General features: G+C 51.5%; 1 protein-coding gene across 1 annotated transcript in view; it reads left to right on the top strand.

Annotated features, from left to right (window-relative positions):
- Positions 1 to 18,221, top strand: part of LOC149366127 (A disintegrin and metalloproteinase with thrombospondin motifs 18-like) — a 179,814-nt gene that overhangs the window by 157,491 nt on the left and 4,102 nt on the right. The window contains exons 22-24 of the mRNA XM_089548866.1: positions 13,053 to 13,286; positions 15,941 to 16,070; positions 17,610 to 17,852. Coding sequence (XP_089404992.1) covers positions 13,053 to 13,286; positions 15,941 to 16,070; positions 17,610 to 17,838 — 593 coding nt within the window. The 3' untranslated portion in view covers positions 17,839 to 17,852. The remainder of the gene's footprint in view (positions 1 to 13,052; positions 13,287 to 15,940; positions 16,071 to 17,609; positions 17,853 to 18,221) is intronic.

Raw genomic sequence — 18,221 nt, 5'->3', positions numbered from 1 at the left:
CAGCCAGAGGTGACAGGCGAGCCAGGCGAGCCAGGCAGGCGCCATCGGGCTGCCTTGACCAAAGGCGCTGGCTTCCGGAGAAGATGCAAGGAACGCTGGTGTGGGGGCGCCTCTGGAGACTGCGTCGCCGTGAACAAAAGCAACTGCTAATCCCCTTTGCCGAAGATTCTGAAAGCGGCGCTTCTACCGAACTGCGCTCTCCCGTGGATCGGAGGAGACAGCGAGCGGCGGCGGCGCCAACTCATCGCCTGCTTGCCCTTGAGCAGCCCGACAAAGCGGGGGTGGACACGGCTGATTTGTCCCTCCCTCCTGAAGAATTCATCGGTGGCCGGATTGTGCACTGTCTGCCTCCGTGTGGCTATCTCTCTAGAGATCAAAGAAACAGGCACCCATCTCAAGACGCCTCGAAACACATGCTCGCCGGTGCCGCTGTATGTCTGCAACGACGCGTCCCCGGACGCGGCACTTCGCAGATGTGACCCAAAGCTGGAAGCGGGGCCGCTTTTACTCTTTTTGCTGAGCGCACCGCCGCCCCTGGTGTGCGGCCATCACTCACGGTTAGAGTGAGTGATTTTCCAGGGGGGTGCAGCCGCCCCCCCTTGCCCCCCCCTCCGGACGCCCATGGCCAGGACTGCCCTAAAAAAAATTGCGTGGACACTTTGGCAATTAAAGTGTTGAGAGGCGAAAGCCGAGGACACGATGCCGTGACGACTTCCGTTGGATGTGACGTCACACCATTCCCGTGGCTATATCGATACAAAATTGTACATCCTTCGGGGATCTTAAGTGTTAATTTCGCTTAATTACACATTTCTTCATCTAGTTTGACACAAATCCGACGTTTTTCCGACCATTTTGTGACAGTTTTCACTATGCCGTGACGACTTCGGCTGGATGTGACGTCACATTCTTCCCGTGGTTATATCGACGTCCGCGCTATTTCGACATTTTTGCCTGTAATTAATTAACCTAAAGTCATCAAACTTTGCTTCTAGGTTCATTTTTTCCTCCTGTATTTGAAGCAACCATTGGTGCTCTTCTTTTTTTAGTTTCCGAGCTAAACACTTGTGACACGCTTTGTTAACGGACGACAGTATGAGCCATTAAAGGCTTTCGCCTTAAAAAGCCTCCTGTAGCACCAGGAGGATCAGCCTCTTCTATGGCAGATGTTGTGAATACGCGGCGTATACCAAATGCGCGCCTAAAAAGCTAAGCCTAAACCTCGTTACCGCAATCATCACGCGTGGACATCATTCTCTGATAGCTGGCAACCGGGGAAAAAAGTGGCTGTTAAGCATGGTTAGACACGTGATGCATCTCGTGCCACAAGTGCAAGAGCGAGCGTCCAGAGCGGTGGTCGGCGCAGCGGCGGACGTGAATGCCAAGCGCAAGAGCGAATCACGTGACACATCACATGCCACAACTGGCGAGGAGGAGCGGCCGCCAAGTGCGCAGCTGTGACGTCGGCGAGTCACATGGCATGACCTCATAGCCACATGCGGCGCGCCTCCCGTTAGAGGTCAAATCTAAGAGCCAGTTGGCCTTCAGGCTCAGCATGGGAGGAGTAGAGCATTTCGCTCTAAAATTAGTGGCGCCATAACTAATGCTTGTTTCAACGAAGCACTACCAGCAGTTCCCGAGTGTAGCAGCCCGGTGGTAAGACGGTATACTGTGTGTGAGAGATCTCTATTAGAATAAGGCTTGCAGCGCAGCCTTTTGACGGTTCCGAGGTCACGTCTAATAGGTGCACCTATGAATACACCCGTATGGCTTCAAACAGGCGTATACTGGTGTAAAGGGAGCTATCTAGGAGCTACCAGGCGTGCACAGGTTCTTATATGAGGAGTCTGGCGGCCCACTAGGCCTGTACAGGTACTTATACTGGGCGTTTACATGAGCCCGACAAAAGTCGGGTTAAGCAGGCTGTCGGGCCGAGAACCGGTTGTCGGGCTCATGTATACGCTAGGGGGTCGAGCAAAGGGACCGTCGAGTCGAGCAGGGCCAGCCCGACTGCAGGGGGTGGGTTGGCTTAAAGTCCCTTTATGAGCTTTTCTAAAAAAAGCTAAGTACCGAAAACGTTTGCGGCGCCGCCGACGCACACTATTGGACAGCGCCCACTTCCGGTTGGGAACTAGTTCCGTTCCGCCATGTTCTTCCTAAGTCGTCCGGCTGCATAGTTTGACGGCGCTTGCACGCTACGTTTCTTCGTGACGCGAGAAGCGCCCGGACTAACCTCCACTGATCGCAGTCGTGCAGAGCTGCATGTATACGTTTTTCCAGATTACTGTAGATGATTCTGACCTGGTTGTCTCGAAGTTTCCTTGCCGGCTTTAAATTGAGCGATGCCGCGAGCGGCCGGCATTTCGTAGTTCGGCTACTGACGAGCACGTCTGTTGCTTACGGCGCCGCCGAGTGATTCAGTTGTTTTGCGGGCGCAAGTCAGCACAAATAAAGAGCTTCGTTTGCAAGTTTTGTTGCTGTCTTCCTGACCGCTGGACTGCCGTCACTACAACGTGACAGTATAGTTGTGCTGGCCACGGACATTCAGTGGAGGTGACTTTATATTTGTCGCTGTTTGCTGGAAGTCACTTTAGTTTATCGGGCTCTTTTTTTGTGTCCGCAGCAGCAGCCGAAATTCCGGGCTGTTGCACCTTCGGGTACTCAACCCAGTCAGGAAAAGGACTGGCGTTGTTTTCAGTGCCGCTGGCGAAGAACGATATTGTGCGACAGAAAGCGTGGCTCCACAGGATTGGGAGAAAAAATTTCAAGCTTACATCGTATACGATGTAAGCTCAATTCCTGTTTTCCATCGTTGAGATTCGATGCTCTAGTAGCAAACTTTGGCTGGCGAGTCAGAATTGCTAAAGCTCCCAGCTCGCACTATGCTTGACGATTGTTTGATTACGCGCTGCTGTCCGCCTTTGTCATTTCGTAAACATGCATGTCAGTGCAAGTATGCGCGCGTATTTCAGCCTACGGCCCCACTCCGGCACCTACTGCAGCTGGTCCATTGAGATCAAGTAGCCAAAACCTTTTCGCTCAGTAATGCGCCCTGAAACCGTAACCTCTTGCGAAGTGTTCTGCGGTACGCCCTGCCAATTCTTTAATAGTACCGCGCGACCGTCGACCAGCCGGCTTGTCAGCGCCTGATGACAGCGCTGAGCGGCAAAACGAGCGAGAACCAGTGCATCTGAAACAAATGCGCTTATTCTCGCTTGATTCGCGCTCCGCGCCATGATAAGGCGTTGTCCAGTCGACGCTCGCGCGGTACTCTTAAAGATTGGCGGTGTGTACATAACTCGCGCTCCAATTAGATGAATTTACATGTGTTCACACTCGCGTATAGCATGTCTGATTTATTGGAGTGTCTGCTGCACAAGTGCTCTACGTGCCAAAAGTTTGTGACGCGGGCGCAAAGGAATTTTATTGCTGTGCGAAACCAACGGTCAGTCTCAGCATCCAGTGCCCATAATATTCCTTTCATTCTATTCCCACCATACAAGTAATCCGCGAGGCAGCACCGTAATTATTTCGTGCATACCGGCACCCCGCAGACATCGGCTTCCGTCTGTCCTAGAAATTCATGAAGGGACTTCAGTGTGTTCACCTGCACAGCTAGGTTTTTGTATTTTTCATCTTCATATATATTCCTAATACGACTACCCTTCTTTAAAGCTCCATTTTACTGAAGATCAATTCGAGCCCATAATTCTGAGGAAGCTTAGCATAAAGAAACAAATGCACTGCTGTCCCGTCAATATTCTCTCACCGGCCAGCAAAACTGCCCCGCAAACCGCCACAAACCGCCGTTGGTTGTCTTTGCAATAATATGCTATATATAAAGTTGCACGCGTGTCCGTGTTCTCTCGCGAACTGGCCGCCGCACCACAACTGCAGTTTTGCCGCACTCGCTGTCTCCGACAAAACTGAACGCAAATCACATTCGGAGCGCATTACTGGCACGTTTCCCTTCTTCTCATACCAAGCTCATTTACTACATTTTTCACTGCCCCTTACAGCAAAGCCGCGACTCTGCAAGGTCCGCCGTTCCAGTGCATACAACCGCGCCATCGGAGCGCGTCAGGAAGAACATGGCGGACGACGCGAGCCGCAGGGGAAAGGGCGGTAGGAGAGGAGGGACTTGTCGCTACTTAGCAAAGCTGATCTAGGGACTTTAGGTTGGCTCTGCCCGACCCGGCTGGAAGGAGCATGTATACGCTGCCGCATCGGCTTAGCGCCTCCTCTCCTGCCTCCTCTCCGGTCTGGCTGGCGCTGTGCAGGAACTCGGAGCACTCGGCGCGCGCGCTCTTTCTTAACGGCCTGTGCATGAGGGGCAGTTGCTATCTACCGCCGCAACTCTCCGGGGCCTGGTTCGGTTACTTTGCACATATTGCTGAACGGCTGCTCCGAGTACTGAAGAAGAACTTGACGACAATCTTATGCAGCCACTGCTATCGGCACGCAAAGCAGGGAACTAGTAGATGGATCTCAAAACATTGAAGTCGGCATGCAATGATGGCGCATAGTATTAGCGAATAGGGCTGTATCATTTGCGTCTAGCAGGAATAAAAGTGAGGCAAGATATTACAGGGCGAAGCCACGGTTAGGAAAACATTTATTTTCATCTTCAGGGCTGGCACAATCTCTGTTGATACTTGGAAATGTATGAATAAAATAATAGCACTTGCCGTTTGAAAACATTCGAAGTATCTGTGCCATCTGTTCTCACTGCGTGAAACACACCAGATCAGAAAGATCCTTTGCTCTTTGGAATTCCGATATCGTTTCACATACTTAGAAGGACTGAAAACAATAACAGGCGCTGCTTGTAATGACCTATACAACATTGTTGTGCGGCTCGCAGTTCAAGGGATGTCAGTTACAGCCTTAAATGCTTTCGCGTTGGCTTGTGGATGAAACCAGACGGCTTGTCATTTTGGTTTGTCAATTTCTTTGTGTAGTTGACGAGAAAAATTCGGAAAAACTTCTCAGAAATGAGGTGTGTTAAATTTGGTGTGGCTTCTGTCAACCCATTCCGGGCAGCATAGGACGGGTGAATCTTCTAGATGTGGTTCAGTGATTAGTTACAAGACTTCGAGAATTTCGATCGTGGGAGATACTTGACCGCCTTTTCAAAAAAAAAAAAACGCCGGAATCACTAGAAACCCCGGCTTTGGATAGTGGTTTTCACCATGATTTGTTTTCTCGGCACCTGCTCAGGCCGTAAGAAGAGAGCGAGAAAGCGCGCTCGTCGAGACCGGCCGTGCTGGGAGATTTTTTTTTTTTTCCGGCAGCGGAGACACCCATTAGAAATCAAAGCGAGCCGCTGCCGGCCTCGAAGACAGCGCGCACGTGAACGGGCGAACCAACCGGCCGGAAAGAGCAGCAGCGGGAAAGGGAACTTTTCGTCTGGGCGTCTTTCCTCCTCTAGCATGCGTGTAGTTTGCGTGCTCGACGCTAGGGGTAGCGACGGTCTCTGCCCGACTAAAGTCACTGGAACTCTGAAAGTACCGCAGCTGTTTTCTCTTCGCCGCCGCGCCGCCTATTGGCCAGTTTTGATCACGTGATTAGGCGCCTCCATAGATGGTCCACTCGCTCTAGGAGCCGACGGGGCGCAGTGCTTCCGAGGATGTTGGACGGCGTGTTTTATCAAGTAGCACGCTCAGTATAGCGTCTGTGTGTGTCTGTGCGTGTGCGCGCGTTCCTGTGTCTCTATCTGAGCGTATGTCTGTGTGCGTGTCTCTGTGCGTGTGCCTGTCTCTATGTGCGCGCATGTGTGCTGCGCGCGCGCGCGTGTCTGTGTTACGCGCGTGTCTGTGTACACGCGTGTCTGTGTGCGTACGTGTGTTTGTGCATGCGTGTCTGTCAGTGCGTGCGTCTGCGTGCGTATGTGTGTGCGCGCGTGTGTCTGTGTATGCGTGTGTCTGCGTGCGTATCTGTGTGCGCGTGTGTCTGTGCACCGCGTCTGTCTGTGCATGCGTGTGTCTGCGTGCGTATCTGTGTGCGCGCGTGTCTTTGTGCACCGCGTGTGTCTGTGTATGCGTGTCTCTGTCAGCGCGTGTGTCTGCGTGCGTATCTGTGTGCGCGCGCGTCTTTGTGCACCGCGTGTGTCTGTGTATGCGTGTGTCTGCGTGCGTATCTGTGTGCGCGTGTGTCTTTGTGCACCGCGTGCGTCTGTGTGCGTCGTGTGTTTGTGTGAGTGTGACAGCAATAAATGTCTTCGAAGACGTTGCTTTACGAGATTTTTTTTCCCTGCAGGTCATCGATATTGGCTAATGAGGATTAAATATAAATAATAAATTGCAGAGTTTAACGTCCCGAAGAGACACGATAGCTATGAAGGGTGCCGAAGTGGACCGCAGTGGGAGAATTTATGCAACCTGGAGTTATTTAACGCGTACTTACATCGCACTGCGCACGGGAGTTTTTGTATTTCGCCTCCATCGAAATACAGCCACAGCGCGCCCGCATGCTATCTGGCTATCTGGCCGCACAGTTAGAGCGTTGGACCCGTCGTCGACCTTGGGGTCGTCCAACTACCTCCCACAAGCCTCCGACCGGCGACTGACCACACGGAGGGAAGAACAGGAGGCGGGAAACAGCAAGCGCACAGGGAACGTTTTATACGCATCAGACTTCCAAGTGAACAGATTTACTAAACGTTTTGCTATATCCCGCTCGTATGTACGCAGCCTGCCGGCTTTAAAGTTTTCTGGGCCCCGAAAACATTCATTTGCGAGCCTCTCACGGAAGCAAAATAGGACGAGCCTGCTTCTTACGTTGTTAGCTCACACCCGTGGGCTAAAGAATACGAGAGGCTGCGCAGCTGTCATGCGACGCTTTCAAGGTTTTCGCAAGGGAGACCTTCTTCGCCTAGCAGACGATGCGCTCGCCGCGCTGGACCACCTCTGGCAACAATACCCCAATGTTGCGCGCGCGCCGCCCGCTGGTTGCGGTACTTTCAGGGGGGTTGACACCCAACTGCGCGGGAACGCGGACGTGCTCTGCATGGGCTCCGTGAATCGTCAGTGTTCTTGACCGGAAAACCCCAGTTTAATGCAAAGTGTTCATTGGATGTGTTCCGTGAAGTTACGAGGACCATCTGGACACCAATTTTATCTCTGTGAGTAGAATATTTTTCCACTTACGGGACATTGAAATCTTGAGGCGGCGAGAGCCACGCTACACCTAACGCCGACGTAGCGTCGGCCGTGGCCGAAGCAGGAGACGCATGGGCTTCGCTGGCCCTACCGGGGCTGAGCAGCCTCGACGGCGGCATGGCATCAGCATCGACTGCGGCACATATTACGGCCCCGGTTATTGAAAATAACCCGGGTACGGACCAGCCCCAAGCCATGGAGCTTGCAAGCACCAACAACGCTGGAGCTACGAGGGGACCGCAAGAACAACCAAGAGTCTACCCAGTCAACGAGACCCCGTGGCGAGTGATGAAGGAATTAGTGGAGCGCAGAGCCCAGAAGGATAGGAAAGCTACCGGTCAGGCAAGTACACCTTCGGAGGCAAACAAGACTCCAGTGGGAACGAGCGAGCCACAGCAGCAGAAACCTGGGACGCCGGGACCGAACGCCATGGTCCCGAACGCGCCACCGGCGTCCGCTGCAAACAACCAACTGAAGACACTCCCTGGTAACAGGCGAGATTTCGTACAGCTCCCGAAAGGAGGATACAAAATCGTATTCCGACCGAAGAGCCACAACCTAAGAGTGGGAGATTTCAAGCCCAGCGATTACATACAATCCCTGGTGAAGGAATGCAACCTGGTATACATCGGCGACATGCTTGTCGCGGTGAAAGCCATCTCAAACATAATAATAGTCCGGACGCCAGATGGCGCGAAGGCAGAAGCTCTGCAAAAGACGAGGAAGTTGTGCCTCGGAGACAAACAATTCGAGTTCAATGCATACTGCTCCACGGCGGAGGGAACTGTCCGGGGTGTGGTGCATGGAGTGATGGCCGGCACCACGCAAGAAGTCCTAATGAACCACATCCAAGTAGCAACGCCGGGAATTCGTGCAGTCTACGCAAGAATGCTCGGGAAGTCAGAGTCAGCGCTCATCGCGTTCGACGGACCGAGGTTGCCCAAGACAGTCGCAGTGATGGGAGGACTGTACAGAGTTTACCCTTACCAACCTACGAAGCAGGTGTGCTTCAGATGCCACCTGCAGGGGCACCGATCAGACGTCTGCCCGGAACCAGAACCCATTCCGCAGTGTCTTAGATGCAAACGTGCCAACGTCGACGGGCACGAGTGTGGGGAGCCCAAGTGTGAGTGGTGCGGCGAAGCTCACGCCACGGGCGATATAGGATGTAAGAGACGTCTCAAGCGGAAAGGCCAGCAGAACCAGCAAGGCAAGAAAAAAGAAAGCAGTTACCACGGTGGCCACAGGCCGCGGTGGTTCGACAGCGAAGAAGCCGAAACGAAAGAAAAGAACGGATCTTCGAGATCTGCGTCTCGGAACAGGCGCGGCGGCAGCAGAAGCCGAACGCCGTTCTTCAAAGAGGGAGACTTTCCGGGGTTAGCAGACGCGAGAACCACCGACCACGGTGGCGACAACGCCTGGGTTCGAGGGAATGCTCATGGCGCTTCCGCATCTAAACAGAAGACCAAGCAGTCCAAGAAGGTGAGTCAGTCTGGGAGCGAGTCTCCAGTCTATCCCACTGCTCTAGACTATTCGATACAGGCTAGATTTGAAGCTCTAGAAAAAACAAACAGGGAACTTAGAGAGGAAAATGAACGACTAAAAAGGAGGCTCTCGTTTATAGAACAGCGACAACAAAGAGAAGAAAATGATACAAACCGAGGAAAAGTACACGGAGTACAATCGCCCACGACGAAAACAAGCACGCAGGGGCCAGCAGCCGTACAACCGCAAGTAAGGGAAGAAATAGATGCTACTATACCACTACACCAAATACAGGAGCAACAGAAAACAGTCTTGACGACGCTGGAACAAATCATGAGCAGACTGAACGCGACCGATCAGAGATTGGCAGAACTGTTCAGGAGACAAAACAAGAGAGCACCGGAACAGGTCAACCTAAACGAAAGCGCGAAGATCTTCGCGGCGCAGCAGTAGTGTCACATCATGGCTAACGCAGAAGAAAAATTTACAATATGGCAATGGAACTGTAGAGGATTTAGAAAAAAAACCGATTTCAACATACACGTAATGCAGCATAAACACCCTCCTACTGTAATAGCGCTGCAAGAAACTAACACTTCGCCGAAGATAGTCGGCTACGACACCATAGTAGATGAAAGATTTAAAAAAGTGGCCATTTTATGTCAGAAGGGGGTCACTACGCACAAGCACACGACACCAGAAGAAGATATAGAACACCTTTTAATAGAGGTAATACCTAAGAAGCGCGGGGAGAAGAGCCTATTCGTACTTAACATATATTCACCACCGCGCAAGAAGAGACATGACTTCAGAGAAATCATTAGAGCGGTGATCGGCCTGGTAAAACAAAACCACCTTGTGATTGTGGGAGATTTCAATGCTCCGCACAAAGAGTGGGGCTACAAGATGAATACAAAGAAAGGAAAAACCATCCTAGATGGAGTGGACACGCACGGGCTGGAAATCGTTACCGATAGCAGATACCCTACTAGGGTCGGAAACAGCGTTTCAAGAGACACTAGCCCTGATTTGACCATCATAGGAAATATCCTAGACTACGAATGGTCTAACACCGGGGAGCAGTTCGGAAGTGACCACTACGTAATTCAAACTCAAATTAAACTTACAAGGTTCAGCACAATCCAGAGAAAGACAAAAATCACAGATTGGAAAAAATTCCGTGAACAGTTGGAGAATGAAGCCGGAAGAACTGCGATAACGGACATCGAAAAGTGGACCAAACGACTACGGGAGGTCCACAGAGACAATACTACGGAGCTAGAGGTCACCGATGAATTTCCACGTGCGGATAAACGATTGCTACATCTTTGGGAGGCTCGTAGGGGGCTGACGAAAAGATGGAAGAAACAAAAACATAACAGGAAATTGAGACTCAGAATAGCTCAAATCAATAAGGAGATAGAAGACCACACTGCAAACTTACTTAGAGATAATTGGCACCAAATTTGCAATGAACTAAACGGCAACTTGGGTAGCGCTAAAACATGGGCGCTGCTCAGGCACCTCATAGACCCGACAAAATCGAAAAGAGAAAACAGCAAAACGATAGAACGTATCACGCACAATTTTCAGGGAACGGACGCCCAGATTACAGATTTTCTTTGGTCCAGGTACGTCGGAAGCACGCAAGTGCCACCCTGCACCATGGTATATTCAGGGACAAGGAACTCAAAGCTGGATGAACCGATAAAAGACTACGAGGTATACGCGGCTGCCAGGTCATTCACAAGGAACACAACACCGGGAAAAGATCAAGTAACAAATGCAATGATCAGAAACCTCAGTGATGACCAAATCGAAAGCCTGACTGGACTAATCAACGAGCACTGGGAAAGGGGCACGGTCCCGGCGGAGTGGAAACACGCTGAGATTATCGTGATACCTAAACCAGGGAAAACACCCAGTTTGGAGAACCTTAGGCCCATTTCCCTAACTTCATGCCTCGGTAAACTATATGAGAAAGTGGTCAAGACTAGACTAAGCATTTACATGGAGGACAACGGTCTGTTTCCGGATACCATGTTCGGGTTCAGAACGGGGCTCTCCACGCAAGACGTGATGCTCCAGTTAAGAGACACGGTACTAAAACAAATATCGGGCACTCGAGAAGGCGTAATCTTGGCCGTAGACCTCAAAGGGGCCTTCGACAACATCGGCCACAATGCCATTCTCACAGAACTCTCGGCAACAAACTGTGGGGAGAGGATCTTCGCATACGTAAAGGCCTTCCTGTCTAACAGAACAGCAACGATCGGCATCAACAACATAAGGTCAGAAAAGAAGACGACGCCAAACAGAGGGACGCCACAAGGATCCATCATCTCACCTTTGCTCTTTAACATAGCAATGATTGGATTAACTAGGAGACTGAAAAACATCAAAGATGTCGAACATTCAGTTTATGCGGACGACATCACAGTGTGGACGACAAAAGGATCGACGGGAAACAAGCAAGAAATATTGCAAAGAGCGGCGGATGAGATCGGTCAATTTGCTTTCTTTAGCGGCATGCAGTGCTCCCCAGAAAAATCAGAATTTATTAGACTTCACAAAAATAAAGAGGACAGGGGAACGATAGAATTAGAGATAGATGGACAACCCGTAAGGAGGACAAATAAGCTTCGCATCTTGGGAATGTGGCTGCAGGAGAAAGGCAAACGGGACCATACCATCCAGCTCTTGGAACACTCCACGAAACAGATATGCAGGATGTTAAGCCGGATTACGAACAAGAGAAAAGGGGTGAAGGAGCGAGATGCGTTACGGATCACTTCTGCGCTCATCATACCGAGGATGACGTACGCGCTTCCGTACCTACAACCTAACAAAGGGGAAAAGAACAAAATGGAAACATGCATCAGAAGGGCGTATAAGCAAGCTTTAGGCGTCATGACCTGCGCCTCGACAGAGAAGCTGATGAACATGGGGGTGTACGGCACGTATGAGGAGCACAGCGACACCATGCTCAGATTTCAAATGGAAAGACTTAAAAGAACAGCCGCTGGCCGTGCACTACTGGTCAAGCTAGGATACCCGGCAGAAGACGAGGGCGAAGACAAGACAGACATTGACAGCCAAATTAGGAGCACTTTCTTGGTTAAACCAGTGCCCAGAAACATGGACCCCAAGAACCACGAAGGAAGACGGGCGGCGAGATCATTGGAGTTGGACAGGTTCCTAAAGAAAAAACAGATGGTTCTGTATGTTGACGCGTCCAAGTACAGAACGAAGGAAAACGCTAGGGCGGTAGCAGTAGTGAACGCCAATGGGAATATAGTTACTGGTGCATCAGTGCGCACAAGGACAACACAAGCAGCGGAAGAGATCGCCATAGCTCTAGCCCTGACTGAAGCCAATCGGCAGGGACTGAGTTACTGGATAGCGACGGATTCTCAGGCTGCAGCAAGGACATACAGAGATGGAAGGATCGGCCGAAAAGCCGCGAGTATCCTCTTCGAACAAAAACAACACAGACATGGATCAAACAACACAAGCATTCAACACACCATCATTTGGGTCCCTGACACTGGGGTTGAGGGAAATCTCATGGCAGACACCGTTGTCCGAGGGTTCACGAACCGGAGGGCGGGTTTGCCGGTCGAACCCTTCAGCACGCCAGAATCTTACGGGGAGGCAATGAAGGCGTTGTTGGGAGCGCGCAAGAAGTACTCGGCTCCGGCGGATATCCTCGACAGAGAGCAGGCCACCACGCTCAGACGACTACAAACAGACACCTACCCAAGCAGAGCCATGTATCACAAAATGTGGCCGAACAGATACGCGAAAGAGTGCGTGTGGTGTGGGGGCTACGCCACAACGTACCACGCCACCTGGGGCTGCGAAAAAAGCCCTTTACTACCAAAGGTAAATAGCCCTAGTCTAGAGCAGTGGGAGGCCCTCCTGGCTGACTCCGACCCGAGCACACAGCTTATGCTGGTGACGAGGGCCAAGGCAGCGGCGGAGGCCAACGGGATCCTGGACTAGGGAATACCGACCACTGAAGCTCCACATCTATCTATCCCCATCCCCCTACTCCCTAACTCTTCCTTTTGAAAAAAAATAAATGTTTTCACTACTACTGCGGTACTTTCAGAGTTCCAGTGACTTTATGCCCGACAGAAAACCGGTTCATGTATACGCGGTAGGGTCGGGCGGGTCAGCCCGACATCTGGCGCACCCCGACCCGACCCGCAACGTCGGGCTCCATGTATACGAGGCTATAGAAGCATTCTGGCGGGCTTACAGATATGCACACGTTTCTGTAGGAGCCGTTTGGAAGGCAAACAAGTTAAACAGGTCTGGCGTGAAAAGTTCCGGGAAAATTTTGGAATGCATTGTATAAGCTGGCACGCTTCGGTTCTTGAGCACTTTGTGCTTGTCTTGCAGAGAGTGCTACTCCCAGGGCCCTGCAGAGGAGGCGTCGGCGGCGCAGGATCAAACGCAGCGCCTCCGCATTCGGCAATGGGACTACGTTCGCGGTGGTCGAGGAAGGCGACGTCCGGTGGGGCGCCGCCGGGGAGCAGCGACCGCCTCCCTCGGTCCCGGAGACGAATAATACCTCGCAGCCTCCGCACCCGTGGAAGGTCCTCATGTCGGACTGTTCTCTGCCCTGCGGTGGAGGTAGGCTGCGCCACTGTAGTCGGTTACTTTGCTCACAAAGAGATAATGTTTACTTACAAAGGTAGGGTAGGCAGAGAAGTCAGCCAGAGCTATGATAATCTTCTGGAACACGAGACTAAACCAAAGGACATGAAAGACTGACCAAGACAAGCGCTGTTAACGTCTTTGCGTTTCCTCGTGTACGCTTGGCCTGGGCTATGACAATCTGCCACAGCACGACCTTAAACCAAATGACATGAGGAACAGACATTTTAATATTTTAACGGGGGAGCATTAGGAGGACCATGAAGGCGAAAACTGTCCGGTGTCGACGTCTGTATGTTTATCCTCCACTTGCCAATCGTGGCAAGGGGAATTTAGGAGGAGTTACTGTTCTCCCCCAGTCACCTGCTATAATAACAGCGGCTAGGACTAAACACCGGCGGCTATAATGACGCACATGCTATAAGGAAACACCGGCGCTATCAACTTGACGAGATTTCAGTGACAGGTGATAGCTGATTGTGTTCTAGTGATGATAGTGACTTAGTGAAGTTACAAGTAGCGGTAGTTGTCGTAGTGGTGCAGTTCATGCTCCAGGATGCAGAACGAGAGCACAAAAGAAGAGAAGGTAGAGGAGAGTGCTCTCGCCTTTTATCCGCATCAATCCAATTGATTGGCCCTAAATTATTTTGGACACACAATAAAATCAAGATGCGCTGCAAGACCCCGCTCTGTGAACGATGAGCGTTGCGTTTGCGCACAAGAAAAGAAAAAGAAGCCACGCTCTCCTGTCACAAGACTCTCGACTCCTCCCCAGCCTCTTTTGCGAAAAATTCAAGTTTTGCATCGGGTGATGGCTCGCATATAGAACAAAAAAAAAATTGGAGGAGACACGTAAGCTCCGCATAAGGATATGATGCGATAGCGTTAATGCCCATATATGCGGAATTGGTCATTCTCAACTTTACATTCATACACTGTAAACAGAAAGGAACGGGAGTAAGCCGTCTCGCGTTCATCCGCTGGGTACCGTCGCCCAGGTAGACCGGAGGGTGCGCGCCCTCTGTGGTCGTTTACGAAACACGAATGCCAAGAAAAAAGCAGTAGTTCAACTCTGCTGAATCGAGTTTTCACGTAGCGAAAGCAGCGCGCACAGCTCCGGTTTATATACCCCATACCCTGACGTCACAACTATAAAATGAATCACATGACACTACGCATTTAGCACGTGGCTTCTTACCGCCCTCTACCAACAACTTGAAAGGTCACGGTCAAGTGGTGCAGCACCAAGCTGGACCATACATGGTAAGGAAGATGTGCAACCATTACTTATCTCAAGGTCGTTTCAAGGTCATTCTGAGGCTCAGGGCGAAATGTGTTAGCTACCCTAGTGTAGCTTTCGCTACAAAAGCTAAACTCTCTGTCACTCAAAGCATATGCAACCAAAGACGGAACGATGTGCGTCCTGCGTAACTAGCACAATGTACCCTCTCGCCAGGCTTCTATTTCCGGCAGCTAGAAAATGCAGCTTCATCGTGGCTCCACTGTTTCCCAGACTTTTGCGGGCAACTGCACATTGCACATGCTCATGAACCTTTTATTGCGAAGCAATACTACTTTAGCTACCACCTCAGCCCGTTCCAGTGCGAGGCGGTGGTAGGCACCACTTGACCTTTGGCATGACGTCATACCATCTGTGTACAAACGGGGCCCCATCTCGCGCCGTCGCAGCGCGAGGCTGGTAGGCACCAACGGCGGCCTAACTCTCGCTCCTCTCACCAGGGGTTCCGCGCGCGTAGTGACGTCATACCATCTGTGTACAAACGGGGCCCTATCTCGCGCTGTCGCAGCGCGAGGCTGGTAGGCACCAACGGCGGCCTAACTCTCGCTCCTCTCACCAGGGGTTCCGCGCGCGTAGTGACGTCATACCATCTGTGTACAAACGGGGCCCTATCTCGCGCTGTCGCAGCGCGAGGCTGGTAGGCACCAACGGCGGCCTAACTCTCGCTCCTCTCACCAGGGGTTCCGCGCGCGTAGTGACGTCATACCATCTGTGTACAAACGGGGCCCTATCTCGCGCTGTCGCAGCGCGAGGCTGGTAGGCACCAACGGCGGCCTAACTCTCGCTCCTCTCACCAGGGGTTCCGCGCGCGTAGTGACGTCATACCATCTGTGTACAAACGGGGCCCTATCTCGCGCTGTCGCAGCGCGAGGCTGGTAGGCACCAACGGCGGCCTAACTCTCGCTCCTCTCACCAGGGGTGCCGTGCGCGGAGTGACGTCATACCATCTGTGTAAAAAAAAACGGGGCCCCATCTCGCGCCGTCGTAGCGCGAGGCTGGTAGGCACCAACGCCGGTTCGCTCCTCTCGTCAAGCCTGTCAGATGTCGCCTCAAGCAAGCAAGACACTGCGGCAGAATGCAAAGAGGAAGCATCAGCGAGCTACGGAGACGGCAGAAGAACGAGAACGACTTTCCAAGCGGCGTGCTCAATATGCAGTCCGACGAAAACGGTCAACGTCTATGCGTCATTAGCCGTGTTAGTACATGGGAAACCAATAAAATAGCGGAACCTATCGTATTGCTTCGCAATTACCAGGCTTAACCAAGCTATGCCACAGCCAATTTTTTTTTTTTTTTTGAAGTGTGGCATAATCTCCTTCCCTTTTTGCAGGCACACACAACGTGACGGTTCAGTGTGAAGCGACGGAGACGTACCCGAATGCCAGCCACTGCGACCAGGGTCAGAGACCCACACTCAAGACGGGGCCACTTGCCTGCAACACCGAACCCTGCACCGGCAGGTTGGTTCCTGCTCACTTATTAATGCAAGAGCAATATATGGTTATGTACGCGTCATCAAAAAGTGTCCGCAAATTTTGTCCGCACGTTCATGTCGTTCTATAAAAATATATGAAAAAAAGTGAATAGGTAGTGGGTGAAAAAAATCTCGCTAAATTCGAAATTCAGTTTATGTGGAGTAATTAGTTAAACGCCAAAAACAGACTTAGACTTCGCAATAGCTGTGGACGTCGATATAGCACTTGAGCGTCGGAATAGCCATGGCGTCGATATAGTATGTGGACGTTTTGCTTTTACATTGCTCCAATGCGGGTCGCCGCAGTGATCTAAAAAACAAATACAAAATAAAAAAATTAGAGGGAGGAAAAAAAGGACAGGGAAAGGCTCTCACATTTTGCTCTTAAGCAGACAAGTGCAATCCCGTATTTTTTTCAAGGCCGGCATGGGCGCCGTCCCGCACTCTTCTAGACTTCCGCGAAGTGCAGCCTTCTGGACTACCATCAAAGGCCGTGCAACGCCTCGGATATCGGAGCGAGAGTAGATCAATGGAAGAAACAAACAATTGCACCTTTTGTAAAAAAAAAAATAAATGTAAATTGTTAGCAGCTTGAAGCTGACACATCGGATATGGAGGCACCGTAATTGAGCGCCCCGGATTAATTCAGAACACGTGGTTAACACGCGCCGACAGCGCGCGGGTGTTTTTGTATTTCGCCTCCATCGAAATACGACCGCCGTGGATCGAACCAACGACCTTGGCATCAGCAGCCGAAGCCACTGAGCCACCGCAGCAGATTTATTTATTTATTTATTTATTTCCTCAAAGGTCTCGGTTGAGACATTACATGAGGGAGTGGACGGTATCTGGCAAACAATGGTAAAAAATGTTAAGATGAAAGGCTGGCGACGCTCCCCTTGAATTCTAGTGGGTTGATGTTAATGGCAACTACGGTGGGCAGGTCATTCCAGTCTCGTGCAGTACGCTGAAAAATGGCAGTTTTTGGGACGAACCTATATATCAGAATATTTTGACGATTCTAAGTTAATTCCTAAACATTCTTATGTAACTCTCTAAATTCATTTTATTTCCCCAACCATGAGAGACTGGAATCGGCTACGGTCAGCATCCGAGACAAAAGAAGCGTTTTATACAGTTTCCATGATGGCGTCACCACACATCGTTTTCTACGAGTCATTTCTCATCTCGTAGATTTTCCTCCCCCACCACCCCCCTCCCCTTTTTTTTCGTTACGCAAGCTGATCAAATGTTATTCAGATTAAATATACTCTAAACACGAAAGCATTAAGAGAATAAGTTGTCCTTCAGCGCACTTTTATAAAAGGGAGTGCACTAGACAGTTTACTCTCTTTTTTACTCCCATTTAGGCATATTTGTATTTAGACTGTACCGGGGAATGCCGTTTGTTCAGTGCTGCGAGAATCTGCCATTCTTTCAGAAGCACGAAAAACTGTGCACCGACATATCCAGTCTGTGCCGTGCCCGATGAACCGGGAATTACAGGAGGTCTTCTGCATTTCAGGTGGCACATGGAACCTTGGGGCGTCTGCACGCATGGCGGCCTGCAGAGCCGGCTGGTGGTCTGCGTCGAACCGCTGGTGCCGTCGTCCCTCTTCTCGCTAGTCCCCGACGGCCGCTGCGCGCCGCCTCGTCCGCCACGTCTCAGGAAGTGCGCGCCCCGGCTGACATCACTGCCGAGCGGCGCGAAAGCCACGTCGCTGCCACCGCGGTTACTGCCTGGCTCCGCGTGACGCATGTTGTACAGGTGTGTGTCTACGTCACGGAGGCGGGTGAACAATCACCCGAGGGATTGTGGGAGCCACCTTTAACGCCTTCTTGACAGCAGACACCTTTAGCGTACAGTGCTACCGTTACCGGAGTACCGGGAGCCCGCTCACCGCCGCTGAGCACGTGCTGATTGGTCCCGATGCTGCAGGCGCGCGCGCAGCTGCCGGGTACGTGGCGCCATCCGGCGCCGAGAAGGCGATTTACGCACGCACGTTCGCTACGCGTGGGCTGGCTACCAGTACTCCGGTAACGGTAACACGGTACGCTAAAGGTTAGCCAAATGTTCAACGCAATTGACGCGGAAGAGCAGCCGCATACCGGTTTATCGGACGCCTCCTGCGCACAC

This window comes from Amblyomma mixtum, chromosome 1, assembly GCF_055824585.1.
Source record: "Amblyomma mixtum isolate Tamu chromosome 1, ASM5582458v1, whole genome shotgun sequence".
Classification (NCBI taxonomy): Eukaryota; Metazoa; Arthropoda; class Arachnida; order Ixodida; family Ixodidae; genus Amblyomma; species Amblyomma mixtum.
This window is presented reverse-complemented; position numbering and strand designations above follow the sequence as displayed.